The sequence below is a fragment of the Alligator sinensis genome, unplaced genomic scaffold (genome assembly GCF_000455745.1).
Source record: "Alligator sinensis unplaced genomic scaffold, ASM45574v1 scaffold393_1, whole genome shotgun sequence".
Lineage (NCBI taxonomy): Eukaryota > Metazoa > Chordata > Crocodylia > Alligatoridae > Alligator > Alligator sinensis.
The window spans coordinates 267823-295815 of record NW_005842292.1 but is presented as its reverse complement, the minus strand read 5'-3'; the positions used below and the strand labels follow the sequence as shown (position 1 = coordinate 295815).

General features: G+C 45.3%; 1 protein-coding gene across 2 annotated transcripts in view; it reads right to left on the bottom strand.

Annotated features, from left to right (window-relative positions):
- Positions 1-27993, bottom strand: part of MSRA (methionine sulfoxide reductase A) — a 472177-nt gene that overhangs the window by 197817 nt on the left and 246367 nt on the right. The window contains exon 3 of one of the 2 annotated variants that reach the window (XM_006028148.3): positions 24525-24644. The exons of the other annotated variant lie outside the window; for it this stretch is intronic. Within the exon in view, the coding sequence (XP_006028210.1) occupies positions 24525-24644 (120 nt within the window). The remainder of the gene's footprint in view (positions 1-24524; positions 24645-27993) is intronic. 2 annotated transcript variants of the gene reach the window in all.

The following is a 27993-nucleotide window of genomic DNA, read 5'->3' as shown; positions in this document are numbered from 1 at the left end:
TCCTGCTCATGGGGATGCATCCTCAGAGTTTGATCCAGCATTCATGGGAGGAATCAATCAGACAACTCTCTTTGATTTCAACAGGCGCTGGGTCAGGTTTCAAGAATTATAAAAGGAACCTGAAAACATGATTAAACACATTAATAAGATCTCATTTGAGGAAGTCCCAAAGAGGACAATGAACTTTTCAGATAGTGGCTTGATTGTAACCTCTCGGACCATTTAGAGTCTACTCTGCTATGAGGTTAAACGAATCCAGAGGTCTAGCGTCAGCCGGTCATAAAGGTGGAAGTATCAGTCTGAGCCAGATTTACAAATTTACATCGATGCCTAGAGATGCAGTCAGGTGCCTGATGAGATCTAAATGGGTAGGTACCTTACTCTCTCTGTAAATCAATGGCATTTAGGTTCCTGACTTGCTTGGGTACTTCATATATGCCATCAAGGCCATATCTGCATGTTTAGGCATTTAAATATTCTGGGAATTAGGCTCCTGTATTTGAATTGCAGGTAAGATTGCACACAAGCTCCTCCTGACCTTCCTCCCACCCTTGCCCACCATCTGCATAGAGCAAGAAGATGAGAATAACTGGCTAGTCCCTGAATCATGCTTCAGGGACAGCAGGGAGGGAGCTGCACCACTATGGTTATAAAACCAGTATTTGAAAAGTTATTAGGTGAAAGCCGGATATTATAATTTTGGACACTTGAGAGCCTTTCCCCCCCAGGTCATCTGTTCTTTTCCATTCTGCATTGCCACCTTGTGACAATCTCTTTGGCAGCTGAGTGGCCCATGGGAACTGAGTTTAGTATTTTCATTATGTTTCTCAGTAGAAAAAAACTACCTCATTTAGATCACATTATAAACTCATCACTCGCTAAAAATCAATTGACTAAATTAAAGCTCTTACTTAAAAGAGCAACTTCTGGATTTCTACAACTTTGTTTTTCTCTGACGTGGCCACATCAAGTTTTATCTCAAGATAAACTATACATATATACATGTGTGTGTGTGTGTGTGTGTGTGTGTGTGTGTGGGAGGAAGGGAGGGAGAGTCTATACATCCACACAATCTGCACGCATAGAGACATACACACTGCTATTGAGATGAGTAATATATGACAGTCCAGCTATATACCCCTGAAAAATGGGGTTTATAATGTGTTATTGATGGACTTTTGGTGGTAAGGGACTTTATCCATTTTTTATTAATATTACTGGGATGTGAACCTCATGGTTATTAAAAATATGTATTACTGCAGTGAACTATAACCAAGGCAGATCTGCTTATAATACTCATAATGGTTACAGGATCACAATGATATTTATAATTGTATATTTTACACATATGTGCGTATATGTCTATTTATATGTATATGTTGTCTTAAAACCCTTTGCATTTTACTGTTGCCTAAGCCTGAAGGATCACTCCACCAGGCTCTGTACCAGCTGTAATCATTGATATGAAAGACATTCTTTCCTTTATTACTAAAAAGGTGATGTAAATCAAATGTGGACCTTAAGAAAAAAAAAACACATTTATTAAGTTTACATAAAAAAAATTAAAAGATGTTAATAAATACCATGTCTGTAACTGGGCCTAAATCTATCTAAAATGCCCCACAGTGAAGTCTTACATCAGTTGTTGAAACATTAAATGCTTTTCTTACAGGCTTAGTGAAATCAATTTAACCTTCAGTCATCTTGTACCCATATGTGCTTCCCCCCGTTGATGAGATGGCTATTAATAAAGGAATAGATGGCTATGAATTAAAGCAAGCTCTACTTAATCACATTAATCCAGAGTATGTTAAAGGCTTCAATTTTCTAAATAATTTTGGGCTTAATGCCTCTGAGATGGGCAGACTGCTCTATTGATGCAGCATCTGGTCCAATTTAAGCTGCATTGAGAGGGAGGAATTGTTAGGTCCTTGCAAAAATAAGGAAGACTGACAGTTTTAAGGATGCAACCAAAACTGCTACAGCTGAGACAAAAGATATTGCAAGATATTGAAAAAGACCTACAACAATTAAAAGGCAGCCCACTGCTCTGCAAATGCAACTCTAGTGTTCCATGAATTGTATATGATTAACTTACTCTTACTGATGGGAGAGTACTCCATACACTTAACCATCACTGTTTTCCAGTCATTGAACACCCAACAGCTGCTGCTGTGAAATGTATTCACTTACCCATTACTTTGGGTTACCAATTAGGGAGGAATTATTTGAAAAGAAATGGCATAACCACTGTCACCACCCCCCCATTAACAACATTTCCTGGCTTCAAACATTTTTCCTGCCTTTCTAAAGGTCTTGATTTTGGTTATGTGAAAGTGAGAGCCATACGCTGAACTCCATCTCCAGCCCTCGTCTTGGCTTGTGGTGTCAAAATCTTGCCGGGTCCAATTAAGGGGATATAGAAACAATGTTTTCAATTGGACAAGGAGACTGAAAGGAACAAAATCTTTTAAAAGGGATTTAAATGTTTTAGAACGCTTTTTGCTGCGGGAGGATTTTCTTTCTAACACCCAACTTTTACAGAGGTCTTCAATGCAGGAGAAAGCTGAATATTTTATAGATCTCCCATTGGGAAAATATGTAATTTTTCCTATACTATTTCTCTTACATTTCATGTGTCAAAATTACTTAGGATCTAGAGGAAAGCAATGAATAAAGAGCCAGATTTTGTCCACGTTCCAGCAGTGCAAATCAGCAATAAATAAAAGTTATACAAGTCGTAAGTCAGTGTGTATGAGAAAAGAATCAGGTTCGTGTTTTTTGAAGTCACCGATTCGCACTATTGCAAGCCTGAATAAAGCTTTGTCTGAGAGCTGCTTTCAACCTAGACAGATGTTTTCATATAAGCCTTGGAGTAGTTGTCGACTGGACATATGGTACACGGCATGTACCGCTGCAGATTGTAAAATCTATAGAATAGCAAAATATGCATAAGAGCAGATTTTGCAAAATGTACTAAAGTATGTGCAGCAAACATTTTGCATATGTGTTTCCGTTTAAAATTTGTGCCTGTCTAATTACCTGGGGACTACAAAGAAAACAAACTGAAAGGAAAAGGTTTATAAATCCACGTTTCGAATCACTGCAAGGCTAGGAAAAGGCCAAACAAAAATCCACAGCATGTTCTCCTGTGACACATCCATACTAGTTCAGCAAATATTTTTTTTTCAAGTTACATCATTGTCGATCTTAAAGCACGTTGAAAGCCAAGAAAAGCATCCACATCCCTTTTTTCCCCAAATGGTGGCAATAGGCAAGGGGAGGGGAGAGGAGGGGAGGGGTAATGAAGGTCACTCAAGCCAATAGCAGAGCTAGGAATAGAGCTCGGGTCCCCCCACCCCTCGCCAAGTGCCCTAACCAAAAGATTGCGCTGGCTCCCGAATCATGCCCCACTTCAAAACACCTGACAGCTCAGCATGTAAAGATGCTGACAAAAATAGCATGCAACGGGATGGAGGGAAGGAGAAAACAGCACACAGATATGGTTATGAAGTCCCTTAGATGGTAGTGTGAGCAATGAGCACTGGGTTTTGCTTGATTGGAATTTTTTTGTGTAATTACACCTTATCTTTCAACATCATTGTCACCTAATTAGAGGATGATTGCTGTTTGGATTCTAGGAGAAGCACAATGAAGGAGGATTTGAAGGGGGTTGCAAAGCCTGCAAAGTCATATAGGCCATTGTAGATGCAAGAAGGGAGCTTCTTCTTCTCTCGTACACTTCATTTTTTCCTCTACACATCATTAATGTGGCAGAGCCACACAGCTGCTTTTCCGCCAATGCTTGCCAGGTCCTCATCCTGGGTGCACAGGTGTGCTGCACACGTGAGGAGGTGGTCAGCAGGTTGTAGTGCATCACCACACTCACGTACTGGACTGTCCTTTAAGCCAGTCTTATAGAGTGTGGCATTAAAGCATCCAGCTGAAAAGCGAATCCTGTTTCGTTTAGCCCATAAATCACGAGGGAGCTCGTACCTGGGTGGATAGGGTATTGGGATGCTTATGAAGCACTTGATACGAGAATCAGTCAACTCACACTTTTTGTGCTGATATTCAAATGCCCAGTGCAGAAGGTAGGAAAGATGCTTGTGGAAGACAAGAAAAAAAAAAAGAGTGGTTAGGGAGGGCGAGTTATCTTCTCTCTCCAGAGTGTTGTATAGATCTTTATTCTTTAGCTTCCTCGGGGACAGATGCAAAACGCATAGTGACAAACCTTGATTAATGAACTGCAGAACAAGAGTGTGGCTATTCGAACCACGCTCGCCAACCTGGGGGAATGGAAAGTGCTTTTTAAACATACCACTTTTATCATCGTAATGTCGAAAGCCACGACGGGGAGCTTGGCTCCACTGCGTGAGGGGCTGTGCACAAAGGCCAGGTCTACGATGCGCAGCACATGCTACTTCCCAAACTGGACCCGGGCTACAGAAGACAGCTGTGCTTCATTGGGCACAATAACCCAATAGTACAGCCATGCCCACAGATGGCAATAACCCTGAACAGTTCACAGTCAGACTAGACAAGGCAATGGGGGGTAAAGTTTATTAAAGGATGTTAACGTTTATTAAAGGATGTTAACGTTTATTAAAGGATGTTAAAGTTTTAAAGTTTATTCGATTCTAGGGGAGCAGCAATTCTCCTAGTTAAATTCTCCTTTTTACTTTTGTCCCCTTCCTCGATGGCAGTCTAGTCTACGTATGAACGCAGCTTGCTTCCTCTGCTGAGGATATGATGCAGCCGGTTGGTCTGTTCTGCCCCTATTCTCTAGGACATAGGGCTGAGCCACAATAATTTACCCCCGGATGAAAGAGGAAGTGCATTAAGCTAAATTACTGTTGTTTTTCTGCAGGACAAGAGTGGGCAGACGAGACCAAGTGGATTCTGTTGCGTGCCGTGCTAAGTCCCCCTCCCAGGTTTTAAGTGGCGTTTTTCTTCTATCCGTGTCCTCAATTCTTTAAACAAGTGGAAGTTACATTTTTGTCAGTGAGAGTTTAGTCTGCATGCGTGATATCGAGTCCTGGCTGCGTAACAGCTTTTCAGTAAGAGCTTTCTCTGAGAGCTGGAGAAATCAATAGGGCATTGATCATCCAACCTGTCAAAATGCTGGAGTAATTAAGGGCTATTAAATGGCAATAGATACAAATAAACAGTGATATATCTTACCACTTGTATGAAAGGTATTTATTTCTGGGGGGAATGCTATGGAAACTGCCTTTTATGAGAGAGACGGTCACAGGAGCAGAACTACTCTTAAGCAATTCAACTGAGTAAAGGAGGGCAAAGGAAGGGGGGCGGAAAAAGCTCCTAAGTAATATCACTGATCAGAGCTCAGTTGTTTGGATGAATTCTGCCCTTGCGCGTTATAGGAACGCGTCGTGTGCATACACATTTCCTTTTGGGGCAACGGTGAATCTGCATGGCAAAAACTCTATTATCACACTGCAAATAAAGGCAGCAGAGAAGAACTCAAAGCAATCAAGAGATGATTATTCAGCACGACATCCGGCTATGCAGGAATTTGGCCTGTAGAATCTGCCTTCCAGATTCGTTGTGACACCATTCATTTCGGCACCGTTTTGGGAGGCTAAAAATGCTCATTGCAGTGAGAGCACTGCTGAGGAGTTTACAAAGCATTGTTCATTTTGCAGCCGTTTTCCCTTTCCCATAGCTTTCTGAAACATCCATCTTCCCAAGTGACATTTTACTTCCTAACCACCGTTCTCCTACGTAGCTGCTCAAACCCATGGTGCCATGCAAAAGTTAGCATTCGGTAAGAACTACAGAGTGTGCTTTGGGATTTAATTTGGCCCTCGGTAACAGATGAAGGGCTCAGGAAGCATTATAATGGCAAATGGAGGCAGGATTTTGAGGGGGGACACACTGTGCACTGGTCCTGCACCCCTGCAGGTTTCCCCAAGTAAAACTGGGCCCTAAACTAGGGGAAAAGAGAAGAAAGGAAAGGGGGAGGAGGGAGTAGATGGTTAACCCACAGTAACTGAACCACTAAAAACCAGTGGCCCCACCTGCACCACCTTCTGGAGCATGGCCAGTTCTGGGGAGAAGTTGGCCAAACCCAGAAGGAAGAGAAAGCGGTGCAATCCTATTTCCCTCATCATATGCAATCCATTCAGAAGATGATAATACTATTTAGCACTCCTACACACCTCCTAAACATCACACAACAGCACCCAATTAGTCCACGAGGAACCTCCGTTTCTAAGACTTGTTTGTTATTCCGTCTCCATTCTTCCCCAAAATCGCCTCCTCGTATTAATACTTGTAAGCAGACAGGGACAAAATTATCCTTGGCGTAACCACACTGATTTCAGCAGAGTTATGAGGAGGCTAGATCTGGCCCCATTACTATTTTTAAAGGCTTTTTTCTAATAAATGATATGAATATTATAATAGCGTCCTATTTTGGTCGAAACAAAGAATTTTCCAAGCATTCAACAGACATAATGACATGATTAAACGCTGCACCCTCTCCAGGAAATGTAAAGTACTATAATTATAAAACTAAAATGCAAAAAAAAAATAAACAATGCGTAATCATGGTGGTTGATAATGTTCTAAACTTCTAGCCCTGAATTATAGCACATCTGTCACCTTTCCAGGCACTGAATAGATACGGGAGTCTAAGGCCAGAAAGAAATGTTACAATCGAGTGCTCTGACCTCCTGCATCACACGTACCAGTGCATTGCACCAGGTAAGTCCTGCCATGGAAGGAATTCTTCTTTCATACTATTGAGTGTGATAGCTTGTAACTGAGCTACAGCATCTCGTTCCCAAAGATACCCAGGTCCCGACTGAGAGCCACCAAGTGATGGCAAATTTACTACTTTCCTTGGTGGTGGCATCTGACCTTTGCTATTAAAAGGCTGTATGTTGGGGTCTGGGCACATGCATGGAGAGGTGAAGCACAAGGTAGGAAACTGGACTGAGCCGCGCAACGGCAGCTTGTGCCTTTCGAAGTATGAGAATGGCGCAGGCTCTCTCGTCAAAGGGAAGCATTTGAAAACATGGCAAAGGTTGGCTTGATTCATCCGGTGTTGGCATGTGAAAGAACTGCTTTTCAATGTGTTGTTCATGCCATTTTCAAATTCACGACAGGTTGGCTTATAGGGTCATAGAAAAGGAGGGTTGAAAGGGACCTCAAGAGGTCACATCTAATCCAACCCCCTGCTCCAAGCAGGACCAGTCCCAACTACATCATCCCAGCCAAGGCTTTGTTGAGCCAGGCCTTACAAATCCACCAGCTCTCTAGGTAGCCTGTTCCAGTGCTTCACCACCCTCCCAGTGACAGAGTTTTTCCTGATATCCAACCTTAACTTCCCTTGCTTAAGCTTGAGCCCATTGCTCCTTGTCCTGCCATCTGTCCCCACTGAGAACAGCCCAGCTCCATCCTCTTTGCAGCCCCCCTGCAGGGAGCTGAAGGCGGCTCTCAATCCTCCTCGGCCTTCCCTTCTCCACCAAATCAGCCCAGTTCCCTCAGTCTCTCCTCACAAGTCACGTCCCCCAGCCCTACAACCATTTTTGTCACCATTGGGTGGACTCTCTCCAATGTGTCCACATCCTTTCTGTAGCGGGGGGCCAAAAACTGATCACAACACTCCAGATGTGGCCTCGCCAGTGCAGAATAGAGGGGAATAATTACTGCCCTCCATCTGCCGGCAACGCTCCTAAATAGTCTCTAACCTGTTCTTGCACCACTGAGGGCTGCTCACCTCCCCAAACTGTGCTGCCCGGGAGCTGGTGGTAGCCTGGGCGCTGATCTTGCCTGTGAAGACCAAGGTAAAAGGCTAAGCTGGGGGTGAGCGGTATCACTTGAACCAGGCTTACACACTGCAGTGGTGAGGAAAAGGGGGCCCAAAAAGGCAGTAAAAAGGGACAATAGAAACCATCCAGGAGTGTCTCCGTATTAAGCACCCTGTTACGGCTTTGTTTGCCACTGCCCGAGCTCCAAAGAGCTGCAGCGCTGCTGAGGCTGCTCTGATGTAGCCAGAAGGACTGAGACCTTTCAGGACAAAGCACAGAGGCACTGATAAGGCAGGAGTGGTAATGAAGCAAAGCAGCAATGATGCGAAGCAGGTGGGAGCATCAGCAAAAAGCTGAGAGTGCTTTGGCTAAAGCCCCCCAGAGCGGCAGCCTGGACAGGGAGCCTGGCAAGGGCATCCCTATCCAGCAGTGGAGCTGGGATCAATTGACCCGGAGGGATACGTGGAGCCTCTAGAAACGGCACGTCTCTTCGTGTGAGAGATGACCGTTCTCATAACGTGGACTCCTCTGAGCCAAGCCAACCTGCTCTAAGTGGGGCATGACCTTAGCCACTCAGATCCAGGGCAGTTGAGGCATCTATGGTCATCATATAGGGCAGTGGCTCTCAACCTTTTTAGACTCAAGACGCCCCTTGTTAGATCCAAGACACGTCTCAGAAAATACCAGCTCTTAGTTTGCATTCGTTTTTAGACTATGGAAAAACAGTAGTGTTGCCATGAACCCAGAAAGCCCACAACAGGTCAGAATGGTTTTGGCCTGGATTCCTATTTGAAATCTCTGTGAATTATCTCGTGAACCATGGGGAGATGTTCCCACACCTAACAGTGCCAACATTGCTAGTAGCATCCTGTGGCTCCCTTCAAAGGATCTCACAATAAATAAAGGGAGCCAGGGCACCCTGGCTGAGAATCACTGCTATGGGGGATAGTTGGAGAATGCTCTCCCCTAACTTATTACTTGGCTTGGATATAATGGAGATTTAGAGACAGAGATACACTGGTTGGTTAGCTGGTGTGCTGAGACCACCACTTATGATAACCAGTGATGTCTCACTGTTTCCTTGCACTCCCCTACTTGTCTATCTCTATTTGTTGTCTCTGCTCTTAGCCTGCACACTTCCTGGAGCAAGGGATCGTTTTCTTGCTCCTTCCCTAGTAAAACAGGGCCCTGCTCCATGTCTAGGGCTCATAAGCCCTAGAATAATAATAATAATAATAATCTTTACTATACTGATGCAGTGCATTAGTAGAAAGTAAACTGCATGCGCTCTATGGAAATGTGACATTAGAACAGAATCACTGAAAGGCATTTCGGCCACAATTAACATTTTACACTCTTTGGAAAGAAAATGAAATTAATTTCTGATTTCATCGCTTCACTGAACAAACACTCGCTAAAGCCAACTGAGGGACTGACAGACAAAGAAAGGAAAGTTATAAAACGGGAGGATTCTGAAGCCTTCCAGGAAGCATCTCCAATATCGTTCCCTTTATTGCCCATGTCCCCAAGGGCCTTACTTGTGACTTTGAGATCTTCTGATGCAAGGTGCCATAGAAATGCCGTGTGTCATTACAGCAAGAAGCCGATCCTGATTAGACAATGGTTTATTGATTTGACACAACTTCTTATACAGCACATACTATTCATAGTATCTCACTCTCCAGCATATTAATCTCAAACTGCCATACAGCGCCTTCCCTAAAAGCTAGCACACTCCAGCTAAGCTGCCATAAAAACTTCTGCTCTAGTTGAAAAGGCACCAAGTGTAAATAAAGTCCCATTGTTCCTCCTACGTTTTGACTTTTCAAACACTTTGCATTCATTTTCACTTACTCCCCAAGATAAATGTTTACACCTGTCTGGGAAGCTACAGAAATATATGTATAAGAAAGAAGATGATTCAAGACTTAGTGTAGGTTGTAAAAAGGGCAATGAAATGACTTAGGTGGACTCCAGATGCCTAAATCACAAAAAGCAATCCAGAACACCCCACTCCAGCAGCAACAAGACTCATCAGGCACCTACCTTCATTCTGCACCTAGATTTTCGACAGCAGAGACTTCCACATGCTTAAATACAAGCTTCCGCGCGTGTGCAACCCCCTGTCTGAGCAACCGAGCACTTGACTCCCACCCAAGGTCTACCACAACCCACACACAAAGCAGAGCATCACTGAATCATTGCAAGAATCCCGGGGGTGGGGAATCCAGTAGGCATCCTCCGGGTGTGGACACACATAACAACTGGACCACGGCCAAAATGTCACTGACTGAGAAAAGTTCACAACCGGTGCAGGTCAGAGATGTCTCCACATAATGTTGCCGTGGGTGAAGCAGTCACCTTTAGGTATTGCAGTGCTGTGGGTCTGCCACCAAAGGGTGGGAGTGAGCACCCGTGCCCATCAGGCCTCACACTCATGAGTCCCCAGGGTTTCCCAAGGTTCCCCAGGCAGGTGAGGAAGCCCCCAACTGGCTGGACATCAAGGGAGACAAAGAGAAAGGCATCAATTGCCTGCAACTGCAATTTTGTGCTTCCCCTTCTCTCCTACATTGGACTTTTGTAGAGACCAATGAAGTTCAAGAATATTCCTGCATCTTACCAAGCTCTGTGTGGTGCTGCCTTGGCTTGGGCGAAGGGTACCTGAGGGGGCTGCCTGGACCCCTGCTTCTGCATGCCCAGAGCCTGAGTGCTCTGAAGGGCTGTGCAAGGTCTCAACGGCTCCTCACTGTCCAGACAGCCCCCCACTCACCTGGCCACCCTTCCCGCCCTTCCCCAAGATCAGCTGTGGGCTGGGGTCAAGTACAGGCAATAGAGGTTGTAGAGGCTAGGAGGGGGTGAGGAGCAGTGCAGTGTGGGATGCCTGGAGGACCAACCCGACACTAGTCTTGGAAGCTTGGTGTCCCATAGTGCTGAACAGGCTCACGGAGAATCAGCTGAAAATAATACCTGATTACCTAGGGATGTTTTGGAAATGTTCCAGGAGGTTTAAACCGGTCTCAACTGGCTTGTGCATCTGGGTGCTTGCAGTCTGAACCACATTTACACCAGTATAAGTGTTATGTGTGTCCACACCTTTAGATCAAGAGCACAGCTCGGTACAAAGCACAGCAATGATAGCCACGTCTTTTCAAGACCACAGGCAGAGGAGGACAGGCCATTGCCCACCTTTTAAAAAACAGACTAACAGAAGAAAAGCAAACAGTTTTTGCACCCTGGGCGGCAGCAGAATCCAGCTGCTGGAAGTAGCCACTGATTCAGATGCCTCCTCAGTCAGTGCCTGGAGCTGGTGCACCAGCTGCCTCCCTTTAGGTAGGCTGCTGCAAACTAGCTCTTCAAGAGTATCCTCAGGAAGGGGCAGACCAAGGGGCCGAACAGAAATCTTTTTTTCCTCCAAAAAATGCACTCTGATCAACCAAAGTATTTCAAGAATTTGTGCTGAATGTTGTGACCTGTTTCAGCTGAATAAAAAAATGGAAACAATTCTGAAAGAAGTCAGAGCATCTCATTTTGATGTTTTTCAAATTAAATATCTGGATTTCCTTCAATTCAAACTGCTGCTTCATTTTGAAAAATGGTTTCATTTCCTTGAAAATATTTTAAAGTTGCATAAGTATAATGACAGCAGCAGCATCAACAATAATCATTTTAAAAGCCAAGTGAAACATTTCATTCAACCTGCAGCAATTATTTTAATGCTATATTAGCCCCTCCAAAACGGTTTTAATCATTTTGGGTTCACCTGAAATGAATTTCTTTTGACTGTTTCACATGAACCAGGAAATACATTTTAAAAATACAAGTACTGCTTGGTGACTCTCCTCTCTTTGTAAGCACTACCACCAGTAAACCAGCTGCCCTGTTTATGGTAATTCAAGATTACCCAAGGGATTTGCATGTTCTTTCTCAGTTTCCCCAGAGCTATGCAGCTAATTCCCTTGGGTTCTAGCTTTTCCCAGATCCTTCCTAGCCTGATACATAGTCTGATGCAAATTCATTTTAATTGGGAAACTGAAGCATCAGTGCATTGAGGCTAGGAACAGAAATGACACATAAACCAGTATATGTGATTGGAAGCTGGTTAAAATCTGTAACATAACAGAAGTTCAGTGCACATAAATCACTTTCAAAATAGCTGAAACTAGTTTAAGATAAACCCGGATGGAAGTAGTATCAGACTTAGCTGATTTCTGTTAAATTGGTTTACTGAAATTCTGTCCCAAATCCCCGCCAGGTTCAAGTTAACTGCCAGTCCTCCAGCATCCCAGGATGCTTTGAACCTCTCCCACAAGCCCCACTCGCAGCATGGGAGGGCTAGCCTTGGCCCAAGCTGTTTGCTCCAGCCTAGCAGGGAGGCATGTTCTAGCGCCCCCTGGCATCTGGCCTGGGCTGCTGCAGGCATGTGGCTGCATTCTGGAATCAAAAGTGAATGTCTGTTCACTGGCTTTTTGGTTCAAGCTGTGCATCTTAGACTAACTTGTAAAGGTTGAATCAAATCAGCCTTGGGCTTTTTGAATATCTGTACTTACCATAAGAGCACAAGGGCCCCAGAGGATCTGTATTACCTATACTCAGTTATACCCTGAGCAACCACATTTGAAACCAAAGGACTTGAGGAAAAATATAACACAGCAGAATTTGGTCTAATACTTTCATTTTTATGAACAAAAATCCCCAGCCTTACCAAGAAAGCTTGGGGGAGAAAAAAGAAAATAAAGAAAAGTAAGGTCCTATTATCAGCTATTATTCATCATCTATATCAGGAATATATGCTAGGCAGAGCTCTCATTTCAAATGACTTAGGATCTATATTCCACTTTGCACATAAACACAGGAGTCTGTTCCCATGAAAAGAGTAAGTAAAAGTCGGTTACAGTGATTACATGCAGTAATTACAGTATTATCACAATATCAGGGAGACATAATATGCTCCGGGAAGCATCAACATCCTCAGCAGCTCTCCAGCACCTTAGTGCCATGCCGCTGAGGGATGTAAGATCTCAGTTTGGGGAGTAAGCAGGAGGAGGGGTAAAATAAAACAAATGTGCTGCAATAAACAAGAACTGTACAAAGAGCACAAACAGCTTGTACCATCTGCTCTCCTTGCACAACGATGCTCTCCACAACAGCTGTAGCTTCTTCCTGTTTTTTCAATCTCCCATTTCCTTCTTCCTTCCCCATTATATTTTTGTGCCTTTTTTCTTTAATTTTGAGTTGACAGTCTCACTTTGGGCAACATATTAATTCAAATATTGAATCCAACGCATAGCTCTTAAAACCATAAATAGCCCCATTTGACTTGAATAGATTTACTAGCTATAATAATCGTTACTTCCAGGGGAAAGTGTTTGCAGAACCAGCCCTTTGGATCAGAGATGCCATACAAAAAAAGATGGCATCTTATTTCTTTGTAACGCACTGTGCGTGTCAGCGACACTCCATAAAAGAAGTAGTAAACAATGTAGAAGGTGAACTCAAGGGCAGCCATTTTTCCAGCTGTCGCAATCCTGTTAACATAACCATCCAGATGTGCAAGTGCTTCAAGTGACCATATTCCTCCCATATTCTGTTTTTACCTCACTTACAGGGTCAAATCTAACATTAAGTCCTAATCCTACAATGAACGTTGTGTGTCAAATGGATCTACCTGCTGGGGGCGTGTCCAGATACGCATGGATGTTTGGTCATGGGGACAAGTTGGAGTGGCCACCTTGGGCCACAGCTACTTGTCCCCAGGGAAAGCCCGCACCACGCGTGCTTTGGCATGCGGCAAGTTACCCCGGGGGCGGTAGGAGAGGCTGGCATCAGCATTGTGCTGGCCCCAGCAGCCTTACATGGGGTCCTGGAGATGTCCTGGGGCTGCAGCCATGGCGATCCTGCCAGGCAGAGCCTGGCTGGCGGCTGTAGCATGGCTCCAGGCAGCCCAGCTCTGCTTTTCAGCAGCGCACGCTGCCCAACTGTGCACTGCTCCAGGTTTTTTTCCTGTGGATTTATTTTACCCCTGGAGCAGCGCGGGCTCAGGCAGCGTACCCTTGCAGCACGAAGAATGCTGGACTGTGCGGTATGCAGCACCGCAGACATGCTTGCAGCACCACGTAATGCACAGCCATGCTCGTTTGGATGCACCCTGGGAGTTCAGCATGGTATGTAACCCCGAGTTTCCAAACTCTTTGGTGTAAAGACTTTGTCTTCTTTTTGTTTTCTAAAGGCGCTATCACGAGAAATACTGAAAAGAAATATTGCACTCCAAAACGAATTCACTCCAAAGAGAGTTGTGAATATTTGTATTTCAGCTATCATCCAAGCATATGATGAGAGACGGCAGGTATATATATAACAGATGCAGAGAACAAAGGGTAACGGTGAGGCCATTACAGGCTTTTTGAACGTTTCACTATGAGACACAATCAGGCATTTAAGAAATATAGCTAATCCCTCACTAATCTGAAACATCCAAGATATTAGCACTGAGAAGCCAGACTCAGAGATGAAAGTACCGGTAAAACCTTCATTACCATGATACAAAAAAACACTAGCAGTACAGGGGGCCACTCTCCGCTGTGTTCCTTACTCTTCAAACATTGGTCGTCATTAACATTTATACTGATCTTTATTTTTAAATGATAAAAATGCCAAATACATTGGTGTTTCCTGGAGTACTATGATAGAACCTTGCTCTTCCTCCAGGTAACTACAGGATTCTGAATAATGGAAGCAGGTCTATAGAATATAAAGATGCCATATTGACGCCATCAATTTTCTAGGTAGTTACTAAGATTCAGTAAATTACCTATAGTTCCTTTGACCAAGGCCTTAATGTTGCAGCGGTGCCTTCTATCACATTACAAAGCGGCTTCTGAGGTGAAAAATGGACATGATTGTATTTATTCTATTATTTTAGCTGCCATGTTAACTCTCGTTAGGTGCATCTATCCCAGGTTTTCTATACTCTTAGACAGATCATGGAAGTACAACCTCATGACTATAAAGAAACTACCAATTTCTAACACTGGCCTGACTATTACAATGGATCTCTCTCATATCCTGTTCTTTATTTGCTCCAAAACTGCTATGCTAACATCTAATGTGCTCTATAAAATATTAATACACAACATATGCCTTGATCATTTCCAATGTTTTGTTCTTTGATCGGTTGACCTTTCCACCCTTTCTCATAGGTGAGCTAGGTGAAAAGGTGGACTGGCTAGCCAATCGCACTGACGGATACCGAACATCAGGCTTGTGCTGTGCGCTGATATTCTTCTTAGAATCTGTAAGTCATTAAATTTTACAACCCATTCTTATAAGAAACACTGTAAGGGGAACTGATAAAGACACAACAGGAATCTATTCTTTTGACAACGGCTTTAACAATGAAAGAAAATGTTCTGAACCATTCTCATTACCGTTTGAAAACTTTAATCTTGCAGACTTCATTTTCTTTACCTGAAAACCTCCAGAGCCCTTTAGAAGCTATAGAAAGTGATGGCAATGTTTGTAGTTTAATTATGCGCTTAAACATCTTGGACAGTTAGGCACACATTTGGACGTTTCAGTTGTATTAACAAGAAAGGGCTGGGCTTTTCAAATAATATTCACCCCTCTCAATATTCTGAGTGGTTTTCATAGGTCATTAAACCATGTAGTAAACTCTGGTTAATTCGGCACTCCCAGAGGAATGCAACTAGTGGTAAATTATTCAGTAATCATCAATTATCAGCAGTAGACTCCTACCCCATGCTACTCACCCTTGTGGGCACCACAGACACTGCTAGGGGTGACCCTGAGTAGATCAAGAGTGACTACAAGGCACTGGGTGCAAGGATGAAGGGCACAGGGCCTCAGCAGGTGGTGTTCTCCTCTACCCCTCTGGTCCAGGGGACGGGCACAGGCAGAAGCAGATGCATCCTGCAGATCAATGCATGGCTATGCAGACAGTGTCACCAGGACAGCTTTGGCTTCTTCAACCAAGGGATATTGTTCCAAGAAGGATTTCTAGGGAGACGGGATCCACTTGACAAAAAAGGGAAGAGCATCTTCACAGCCAGGCCTGCTAGCCTAGTGAGGAGGGCTTTAAACTAGGCTTGCTGGGGGCTGCAGACCAAAGCGCTGAGGTAAATGGGGAAGCGGGTGACCTGGAGGAAGAGAAAGCAGGAGAGGGCAACAGGGGAGGCCTTCTCATTCTTCCTGAGAAAGTAGGGCAATTGGCTAGTTACTTCAGGTGTCTGTACACGAATGCACGAAGCCTGGAAGCAGGAAGAATTATAAGCAGGAAGAATTAGAAGTACTTGCACAGTCATGGACCTGTGATGTGATGAGAATAACAGAGACTTGGTGGGATGGCTCGCATGGCTGAAATACCGTCATGGATGCGTATGAACCAGGAGTGGGCAAAATTAGGCCCATGGGCTGGATCTGGCCCATGGAGGGACTTTGTCTAGCCTACAGTGGGTCCTTCGGTCCCTCCTGGCCCAGGCACAGTCTGTCCCATGGCATGTCCTACCACCCTGGGACATGCAGTGGGGCCAGGGCGGTTCTGCAACCAGACTCCATTTACTGGCAGCCCTGGTGGCAGTGGCTCCAGCTGCATGGAGACCAGTCGGGACCCACATGGACAAGGCCTGAGCCCCAGGCTGAGCATACAGCCCTGGTCCTGACCCTGGGCCCAGTCCAGGCCTTGGTCTGGCTTACCCCACGTAGGGGGATGGGGTCCCTTCAGCACCTGCTCCAGACCCACCTGACCCAGCCATGATAAGCGGCAGCAGCAATGGTGGGAAAAAGTGGGACCCAGAGCCCAAGCCAGGGCTGCCCTGCAGTTCCTCCCCACTGCTGCCACCAGCACTGCCTCTGGGCCGCCCAAGGATCCTGCACCTGGCAGAGCAGTGGGGAGGATCTACAGGGTAGCCACGGTACCCAGGCCATCCCACCTATGTCCACACCAACTCCCCACCCACCCGTGGCCCCATCCCACATCGGGGGGGAAGTGCTGACCCAACCCCAACAGCTCCTCAAAACTCCCTATGTGCCCCACAGGCCCAAATAATTACCCACCCTTGGTATAAACAGTTCAGGAAGGATGGGCAGAGAAGAAGAGGAGAAGGAGTTGTGCTTTATTTAAAAGAGCCATATGAATGCTCAGAGCTCCCATAAGAAACTGGAGATAGGTCTGTCGAAAGTATCTGCATTAGGGTCAGAGGGGAGAGCAACAAGGGCGATGCCATGGTGGAGGTCTGCTATAGACCACCAGACCAGGCCAACAGCTAGTGGAAGTTTCTTGATCACAGGCCCTGGTTCACATGGGGGACTTCAGTCACCCTGACATCTGGGTGGAGGGCAATACAGCAGTACACAGGCAATCCAGGAAGTTTTTGGAGAGTGTTGGGGACAACTTCCTGGAGCAAGTGTTGGAGAGGCCAACTAGGGGCCATGCTCTTCTTAATTTTCTGCTCACAAACAGGGAAGAATTGGTGAGGAATGTAGTACTGCCCATAGCAATTTGAGCAGCAGTGCCCATAGGATGACTAAGTTCAGGATACTGAGGAAAGGAAGGATGGACATCAGCAGAGTAAGGACTCTGGACTTCAGAAAAGCAGACCTTAACTCCCTGAGGGAACTGATGAGCAGGATCCCCTGGGAAGCCAGTCTGAGGGGGAGACGAGTCCAGGAGAGTTGATTGTACTTGAAAGACGCCTTACTAAGAGTGCAGGAAAAAACTAACCTGATGCGCACAAAGACTACCAAGTATGGCAGAAGATCAGCTTGGCTTAGCAGGGATTTCTTCAGTTAGCTAAAACACAAAAAGGAAGCTTACAAGCAGTGGAAACTTGGACAAATGGCTAGGGAGGAGTATCAAAGTATTGCTCGGGCATGCAGGGATGAAGTCAGGAAGGCCAAAGTGCAATTAGAGTTGCAGCTAGCAAGGGATGTGAAGGGTTTGGCTCTGGAGCTGGTTTTGCTCAATACCTTCATCAACAACCAGGAAAATGGCATAGAGTACACCCATTGCAAGTTCATGGATGACAACAAGCTGGAGGGAGTAGTAGCTACGCTAGGATTCAGAGACCTTGGCAAATTGGACTAAAAGAAATGTCATGAGGTTCAACAAGGACAAGCGCAGAGACCTGCACTTAGGATGGAACAATCCCATGTACCGATACAAAGTGGGGACCAAAATGCTAAGCAGCAGCTCTGCAGAAAAGGACCAGAAGCTGAATAGGAAACAACAGTGTGCCCTTGTTGTCAAGAAGGGTGACGGCATCCTGAGCTGCATTGGGAGGAGCGTTACCAGCAGATCAAGGGACATGATTTTTCCCCTCTACTCAGCACTGCAGAGGCCACATCTGGGGTCCTGTGTCCAGTTGTGGGTCCCCCACTACAGAAAGGATGTGGACAAGTTGGAGAGAATCCAGTGGAGGGCAATGCAAATGGTTGGGAGGCTGGGGGCCATGACTTGTGGGAAAAGGCTGAGGGAATTGGGCTTATTTATTCTGGAGAAGAGAAGACCGAGGGGGATTGAATAGCAGCCTTCACATCCCTGCAGGGGGGCTGCAAAGAGGCTGGAGCTGGGTTGTTCTCAGTGGGGGCAGATGATGAACAAGGAGCAATGGGCTCAAGCTGCAGCAAAGGGAAGCTGAGGTTAGATTTCAGGAAAAACTTTCTCCCTAGCAGGGTAGTAAAGCAATGGAACAGGCTCCCCAGAGAGGTGGTGGAGTCTCCATCCTTGGAGGTTTTTAAGCCCCAACTAGACCAAGCCTTGGCTGGGATGATGTAGTTGGGGCTGGTCCTGCTCTGAGCAGGGGGTTGGACGAGATGCAACCTCCTGAGGTCCCTTCCACCCCTCGTTTTCTATGACTGTATCATAATGGGGAAGAGGGGTGATGGCAGAGAAATGGAAAAAGGCAAATTAAACCATGTGGAAAATGATCCCATGGGTGAATGGGGGACATTTTGAAGAGGACACAGATACCTTTCCTTTTGCTGATTGTTTTTTTCCTAATCAAGAGGAAGCTGCATAAGGTTAGAAATGCTCAGCACTAGCTTTTGAAAAAAAGGGTCCTCAGGTTATCCAGGCTCATACCACCCACACTGGCGACCATGCTGTTTACATGCAAGTATTCAAAATATGCAGCAGATCACTGAGGCTTCGCTTCATAAAGTGAAGATGCATTAACCTTCCCTAAGAGTGAGCTTGAAGGGCAGCCTTGCTTCCTGTCTAATACATTATTAAGATGTGACATCGATGGGTCTAACTTTGTAAATCACTAATTGACCAATAGGAGTGGTGGTAACAGAGCAAGAAATCCTTTTGGTCTTTCTCCACCCTCTTTTCCAAATACCGAGAAATTGTCAGGGTGGCTCTTGGATGCTCAGAAATTTTCAAGGCACCTGCAACTCCTAGATGGAGGGAGCAGTCTTGAACACTATCTGCTAAGCAGGATGCACTGGTGCCCCTTAACAACATATGTGCGTTGCATATGATTTGGCAAACACTGTCACATTTGAATCTTTCATGGAACACGAAACCCAAAGTAAATGTGTGCTGCACACTTTGACGTTTCACTGTTAATTTTTATGGCTCATCAGTTCGTGTAAAAGATACTGCGTGTTTCAAAATAGCAGGGGGTTGCCCTGTTCTAAACAGGCTAAGCTAAATAAATGCATTTGTCTCTGCCTATTACAGAAAAGATTTGGAAAAAAACACAGGCAGATTTGCTGTAGGATAGCTCCATTTTAACTAACATACGCTTTATAGAATGAAATGAACTGCTTAGATGTTCACAGTGAATCAAAAGTCTAACAACAGTCCTGTTTTTAAGAAAATGGTCTCTGGCTTCAAATTTTATATGGTAATTGCATACAACCAGTTTATGAATAACAACAGGGTAGTTTTTTCCCCCCTCTGATTTCCATGCCACTTGAGCTATGCAGATTTCAAATGCTTATGAATATACTGATAAACACAGAATTGTTCTGAACATCTGTAAGCAAAATATGAGAAGATATTTCATAGTGAATGAACATCCTGTGTTGTTTAATGCTTGCCAAAAATGGTGTATTTATGTGTTAGTCCAATGCACTGAAAATAGCTCAGAGTGCTTATGCACTCCAAAATCCCTTTTCATATTTTCAGCAAGCAGTAGTTACTATAAAATGTAAAAATTATTTTCTATCAGTCTATTCATAAGCTTCACTTCCAAACAGCAGTTTAACAAGGCAATATCATATCGATTGATAGGAGGGTCTCGTAGAAACCATTCATACTTCTGTATAGGATGACACTGGTTTGACCCTGACCTCATACAAGCAGAAAGCACGACTTTCCTACCTTCTTCCCTGAGGGGTGAAACAACTACCCAAGTTTGCCCTTGAAGGTTGATGAATCCAGTGAACTTCCAAAGTGCTCTTGGGCTGAGCTTTATACATCTGATTAAGGCAGGGGCGGGCAATTATTTCAGGTGGAGGGCCACTTACTGAGTTTTGGCAAGCCATCAAGGGCAACATGCCAGGCAGCCAGGGGCAGATATATATGAATTTTCTAATTTTTTTAGGGGCCCTGTGGGCCAGATAGAATGGCCTGGCGGGCTGCATTTGGCCCGCGGGCCGCATTTTGCCCACCCCTGGATTAAGGTGTTAACAAAGTGATCAATTAATACAGTCAACTGCTAACCTCAGTAAGAGAAACCGTGATCCCCAAATGCTCCCCATCTCACACCAAATCTATAGGCCAGCTTGGCTCACCAAGGTATTCAACCAGACAAAGATCTAGAAAGAAGATTCGAGCACTGGGGTGTATCCGTATGAGCGTGTTTGCAGCACCACATACCGCACAACCTGGCATTCTCTGCACTGCAAGGGAGCACTGCCCATGTGCGCACTGCTCCATTTTGGGGTTTCTTCTGCAGGTTTTTTTGACCCCTGGATATCCAGAGGTCTAATTTTGCCCCCGTGCTGCAAATTTGCAGCACAGGGAACATTTTTTCGTTCTCGCACGTGCCTCTTGCAGCATCTCAAAAGGCTTTCAGACACTGCAAGAGGCACGTGCGGGCTCATCTGGAAGCACCCCCAGGGGCCAAAAAAACCCATGTGAAAAAAAACAAAACGGGGCAGCAGCTGGTAGCCAGGCTACACCCGACAGGACTGCAGTGGCTGCAGCCCCAGGAAGCCCCCAGAACCCCAGGTAAGGCTTCTGGGACCAGCAAAGTGCTAGTCCCAGCCTCCCCTATTGCCCCCGAAGTAACCTGCCATGCACCAAAGCATGCGTGGCACAGGCGTTCCCGGGGGACAAGTAGCTGCGGCTATTTGTCCCCGGGGAACCAAATGTCTGTGCTCGTCTGAACATGCGCTTGTGGTGTGAAAAGCAGTTCCAAATCCATTAGATGCCCACACAAATTGTTCTTACTTGAATCCTTTTTCACTGCTCATCCTCTGTTCACATCTCCCCTGACCAGTACTCAGCCTTTCTAAAAGAACCCTCAAAATTCTTCCACCATATTCCTTTATATATCATAATCCTGTGTGTGCTGGGAATGGGGAGATGAGCAAAACTGGTAAAAAAAAAACCCCAACATTTTAGGCCTTTCATAAGCTAATGCTGAGTACATTGAACAGAATGGACTGACAGCATCAGATGGATATGGGACTATGCAGAGTCATAAAAACTATGCATGGGATGAGGGAGTGTGGAATCAGAGCCAGGCATGTAACAGATGTCAGATTAAGCTTTCAGAGAGAAAGGAAATAGTGATTTAAACAAATGAGAAGGATGTGACTGATCCACTGAACCATTTTCATAACATGTGATGGCTCTCCTTATTGCTGTGCTCTCCATCAGCCTGCAGGTGTTGATGCAGTAGTTCAGGGGTAGCCAATCTGTGGCAGGGGTGCCATCAGAGGTATGGGCATCTTCGGTGTGTGGCACACGGCAGACTGGGGAGGGGGCAGGCAGCACAGTGTCAGAGAGGGAAGGGAGCAGAAAGAAAAGCAACAGACCAGGCAAGGAGCACAGGGCAGGGAGCAGAAAACAGAGCAGAAGATAGGGCGAGGGAAGGCAATTGGAGAGGCACTGAGGGAGGGTATGGGGCTTAGTTTGTGGCATGCCTGCCAAAAAAGTTGGCAGCACTGTATTAGTTAAAGCCAAGGTCACCGTGTCCTTTTCCAGTATTCTAGCTTGATTCTTTTTCTCATTTCTTTTACACTTAGTATTACATTCAGGAGCATTTTTGCTGCTAATAGTCACTGCTGAGAACTCACCTCTGTGATTATGTAAATTAGCTTCCTGTAATAGTTATTTTATGATTATTTTCCTATACGTGTTACATTTTTGCTTAAAAAGATACTTAACACCTCCTTTCTGTTTATGTTCAGACAGTTCCTCTTTCCTGTTCTGGCATCTCGTGGCAATTCTCTGCATCTGATGTGGTATCTATTAGCTGTTAGGGCTGCTAGACTTTCTGTACTGTTTTCTGTCATTGGTAAGTGCCAGGTCGTAACTAAAAGTGGTAGAGCAAGCTTGGCAGTTGGCATGAAGCATGTTGTCAAGAGAACAAAGGCAAAGTAAAACCTAAATCTGTTGTTCTCTACCCGTAATGGATCCAGGAATGGGGTAAGGGGGGGGGGGAGATTCACGCCCCCCCCCCCTCCTTTGGCCATGCTATGTATCTGCAGTGAGCCCTGTGCTGCTGCCAGAGCTCCTTGTGAGCAGTGAGCGCTGAGCTAACCAGCTGACAGGGCAGGGGCTGGCTAGAGCTCCTGCCTCCCCATGGCTCTGGAGCCAAACGGGTGAACACTGCTGTTGTTTGCCCTCCCCCAACTGAATTCAGGAGCAGGGGAAAGGAGGGGCCCAGTGGCAGCAGCAATACTTAGTCCCTGGGCTCCAGGGATGCACAAGAGCCGGGGCTTCAGCCAGACCCTGTGCCAAGAGACAAAGCGGGGTGCAACCCAATCACCGAACCCACTCTGGATCTGCCTCGATCCACTGCCGACTGCGTTGATGAGCAAAAATATGATTTAACAACACTACTCATTAGTATAAAATGGCTGGAAAGAATTATATGATCTGGATCATGGGAAGAAATAGTTGAAAGATGTTGGGTGCTCTGGGGTGGTAAAGAAGGTTGAAAATAAAATAAAATAAAATGTCAATAATAATTTGAAAGAGATTAAATGTAAGGTATCACTACAAGACATACTAGGGGCAGAGGATCTGACTCCACACTTCTGTCAGTATTAAGGGATTTCTTTTAACTGTATGTTGTCATTTTCCAAAGAAGAAATGTACAGTAGTTGCCACGGAAGACATTTCCTGAAACGATACAGCAACAAACAGTAGGCAAAGGAAAATGCTCGAAATCTGACAGTTATCTTTTCCGTCATCAGACTCTTTGTTGAGCATGAGCTGTTTAGATAAAAGGGGCTGCTAATTTCATTAAGAATGTCTTTTTGAAAAGCAAGGGTCTTTTTGGTGATCTCTTTCATCAGACCAACTGTATAGCTGGCAGAGATGTTAAACAAGCTTTTGGGCACAAGTGTCCTTCTTCAGCTCTGGGGTACTTGCTTCTTTCCCAAATCTGAAGAAGGGGACTTGTGCCCAAAATCATGTCTACCATACCTTGTCTGTACAGCTGGTCCAACGAAAGACATCACCAAGGCTAGGGACAGACATTCAAAAAGCTTGAGCTTGAGTTGATTCAATCTTTGCAGGCTAGTCTAACCTGACTAGGCTGAATCACTTTGTAACTGTACAGACATCCCAGAAATGCAGGCACAGGTCTGAAGTGGCTCAGGCTTGAAGCCAGGGGGCCCTAGAGCAGCCCTCCCTTCCCTGCCACACTGCTTAGCTGAGGGGGCATGGCCAGGCCCAAGCAGAATTAGGGTGCCCCCCTCCCCCAAACAGAGCATTTATCAGTATTCATAACCCCATCAGAAAACAAACAGCCTCTCTCATTAGTTCAAACTCTTCTTAAACAAAGAAGGGCTGGTGGGGACATTACCAGCTGAGCTTTGATTAGCTCCAAAAAGCCCTAAGCTGACACTGTGGTCTGCCACAGCATGGACTGTAGCCAGCATGTGGTCTGCTAGTTAATGCTGAGGTATCTGTGTAGGGCAGAGAGGATGGGGGATCCCTGCTTAGCAGGGAGTGGGGAGGGGAGGGGGAAAGCAGGAGGAAACCAGGCAGACGTTGCTGTGCCTGCAAGTCTCTGCCGGAGATGCAGCCAAGGAGCAGAGGGCAGGGGCCAGCCCTGCTGTGGAGCACAGAGCCCCTCCCAGCCCAGAGAGCATGCCAGGATGCTGGGGAAGCCTGATTTAATTTAAACCAGCAAGGGGTCTGGGTCAGACATTGCACAAACCAGTTGACCCAAATCAGTTTAGTCTGATACTATGTTCAACCAGGGTTATCTCAAACTGGCTTCAGACGTTTTCAAGCTGGTTTATGTGCACTAGTGAACATTTGCTCTGTTACAGGTTTAAACCAGTTTCTGATCACTTAAACCGGTTTATGTGTAAAGTCTGTCTCTAGCCCAAAAAACCTTGCTTCTTACATATTTTCTGGACCATTACAGCTACAACACTCCAACCCCACTTATTGAGAATTAGTACATTAAGTAACAGTCATTTTTTATGGGCCCAGGTCTGAGACGTTCTGACCAGCTTCAGCTCACACTGACATAGCTCAGTATCTCACAGGATCATGCCCATGTTCTGTAAAGTCGAAGAACACAGCCATACCTGCACAGACTTCTTCATAGGAAGGATTCAAGGTATATCCCCCAGCATAACCCACTTGAGTTGAGTAGACTCCTTTTTGCCTCCAAAATGTCTTCTCAGCTCCCCAGAAGCAGCCCATACCTGTATAATGTGTGAAGTACATAACAAGATGTCAAAATCTACTCAATACTAAATCTATCACTTGAACATTAATTAATTAAGACAGTCTGCACTGCAAATGACTTCTACAACTGGTATGTGATGGTCAAATATCCACTAAGATTAGCCACGGATATACGATTCTGTGCCAATCCATTCCCCTTCATGAAGAAAGCTTAGATAAAGCTGTATTAGTCTGACACTTCTAAACGTTAATGTATTACAGATGGCAAAACTTACAAGGTTCTCAAAGGGACACATTTTAATTACGTGAATCTTCACCCACCTAGAAAAAAGAGTTGCTTAAATTGTAATTGTATGTATTCCTATAACACCATTTTTCCTTTAGTTGATTAGCAAGCTGTCAAAACACAATAATTTGTATTAATGGCAAACATTTATTTAATTTTCTGCTGCTTGGCATATGCAGTCTTTAAAGATGGCAGAGTAATAATCTATTAAATTATAGATTTTACAGAAGAAAAAGCTCTCGGGCTTAGCTTACTTGTGCATTCAAGCATCTGATATTCATGCAAACCTCCCGTATTCATTCACCCACATAAACCGCTATCCAAAGACACTGGACACTGGTCTGCATAAATCAGCAAAACTCCACTGCTTTCAATACAGCCAAGTTCGCATACCCCCGCTGAAGAGGTGAGTTAGTGAAGACATGATTTACACACATACAGCGATTTTTGGGTACATTAATTTAAGGGAAGCCAATTGACGTATGCACTTCTACATATCTTACTCTAAAAACAGGGCTGTCCAACTGGGAGTCAGCAGGACTCATGCGGCCTGAGAAGGTGTACGATGTGGGGGTACGATGTGGCTCCTCAGCCTCTCACCTGGGCACATGTCCCCACATTACTCGGGGCTCTCCTTTCCTTTTCTGAATGCCACTTCCTGCCCTCGCCCCAAGGAGTGGGGCACTGTGGCAAGGCACAGACAGCTCCAAATAAGTCCAGGAGAGCAGAGGGGTATTGTGACCACATGGGTATGGAGGAGAGATGGCCTGGGGTACAGCAGTGGGAAGGGGGGGCACACGGCGCAGTAGTGGAGAGAGGCGGGTGCCAATATGGAGTGGGGTGGGGAGGGCACCGTCCATGCAGCCTGTGGCCCAGTGACCTATGGCTCACCCAGTGTGGCCCCCAGAGGCTTAGAAGTTGGACATTGCTGCTTGAAAAATATGGCCCTAAAAGTTGCCATTTCCTAAGTAAAACTCCATCCACAGACAGGAGCCACAGACCCCAGGTCGTTCTGAAGTAGGTACGTGTTTTAATCAAGCCAGTTAAGGCAGAGCCTCTGCATATTTCTGCAGACTTCAGAGTTGTTGGTCTAACTTACACCATCCATGGATATGCTACTTGAACTTATTATTGGACTTAAGTACCCGGCATGATCACCAGTGATTGGGAACAAACAAGGCTAAAATTCAAGATTCTCTTGAAGGTTTTATCTAGTATCCTTTGTGAGGATGAAAAGTGTCCTGTGACTGCTAAGCAATCTATTGTGTATGGTTTTTCCTATTGTTTCCCTATTAAACCTTTGAAACAAAAGATTACTTTTTTTATAGATTTATATAATGACAAGCCTCTCGCCCCAAGGAAAAAAAAAACAATTTATCCCACTCCACCCCCCTGCCTGCTCTCTGCTTCTGACCAAGAAGAGGGCCCCCCCAGCCCAAGCCAGCCACCTATTCTTACTCCCCTGCCTTACATATAGGGGAATTGTCCCACTCCCCTGCTTCCCTTCCCAGCCATACCCCACTCTTTCAAAGAGGTGCCATTGCTGTCTCCAAAACCTATTCATTATCCCCTTTCTCACAAGGAAAACACATTGTTCAATTAAAACAAAGAACAAAACCAAAAGAAAAAAGCATAGCCCTTTATCCTGTCTCTGTCCCTGCTGGTCCTTTTAAGAGTCCCTTTTAAAACTGCTGGCTGGCTGGGGCTTCTCTAGCCGTGCATTTTGCCTATTCAGCCCCCCAGCCTTCCTCCAGTCCAGGTTCAGCCCCCAAAAGCAGGGTGGGGAGAAGTGATGCTGTTACTATGGTCCATGCAGAACCTTGGCTGGGGGCATCAGCAGCAGCAGATCCCTTCATCCTACGGCAGCCAACAGCCCCCTTTAAAGCTGCAGGTTGTCTAACACAAAATGAATTCCAGTGACACAAATCAGTGGTCAGTGGTGGATTTTGCAATAATACTGTACAGATTTGGGCCTAAAAATCTACATACACTTACTACTGAAGCACAACTAAAAGAACAGGGGACTTTAAAACTTCCAGAAATGAAGATTGCAGAACACAGAAATCCAATACTTAATCACTCATACATTGAAAGTTTTCTAATACCCAACCTAAATTTCCCATGTTGTAATTTAACACTGTTTGTTCTCATCCTGTCCCCTGTGGGCACAGAATAGTAAATCACCGTCCTCTTTATAAACACTCTTCAGGTATTTGAAGACTGCAATCAAATCCTCCCTTCAGCCTTCTCTCAATAATCGCAGTCCTTCCAGTCTTCCTCTTGTTTTAATACTTCTTTCATCCTCTTGGGAGTTAGGGGTTAAGCCCTTGGATCTGAACTTCCTAGACCTGAAACGCTGTAGGAGACGAACAGAGGAAACCCCTGATCATATCTTGTTTACTGTGCGACACAGGAGACTGGCCAAGATAGACCTATCGTCTGACCCAGTGGGTGCATTTACACATGCACCCGACTGTGCAATTGTTTAGTACTTACTTGCTAAAGTAAGTACTAAATGACTGCACAGTAACCACTGTGGCTCACTGCTATGTCAATATAGCATCTTGTGTAGACTCACCCAGTAAATGGCAGTTCTTATGTTCTCTTTCTTGCAGCTCAGCTGACAGCAGAGCCAGTGTCCATAGTTTACTACAGCCAATATTGCTCCAAAAGCTGTATGTACCCATTACTTGTCAATATGTGCCCCTTCTCTGAATTATCAGCATCATTAGTGAACATCACCATGACTAAATCTAGAGCTTCAGTGTCTAGAAATACTTCTCTTCTACACTAACTTTCGCAGCTGGAGTACTGCATCCAAGTCTGGGCTTCACAATTCAGGAAGGATGTGGAGAACCTCAAAAGAGTTCAGAGGAGAGCCACGTGCATGATCAGAGGGCAAGAGAACAGGCCTGTGACAGAGGGCAACTCTTGGGGCCAGACCTCATGCTGGCCCGCCCACCTGTCACTTTGGCAATCTGCCCAGTCTCTCCTGCCATGACTTTATTGTTCCATAAACTGGTGGTAAATGCGGGAGACGGCCCATTACACGCCCTCATGCCAGGGGGCGCTATCCGTGG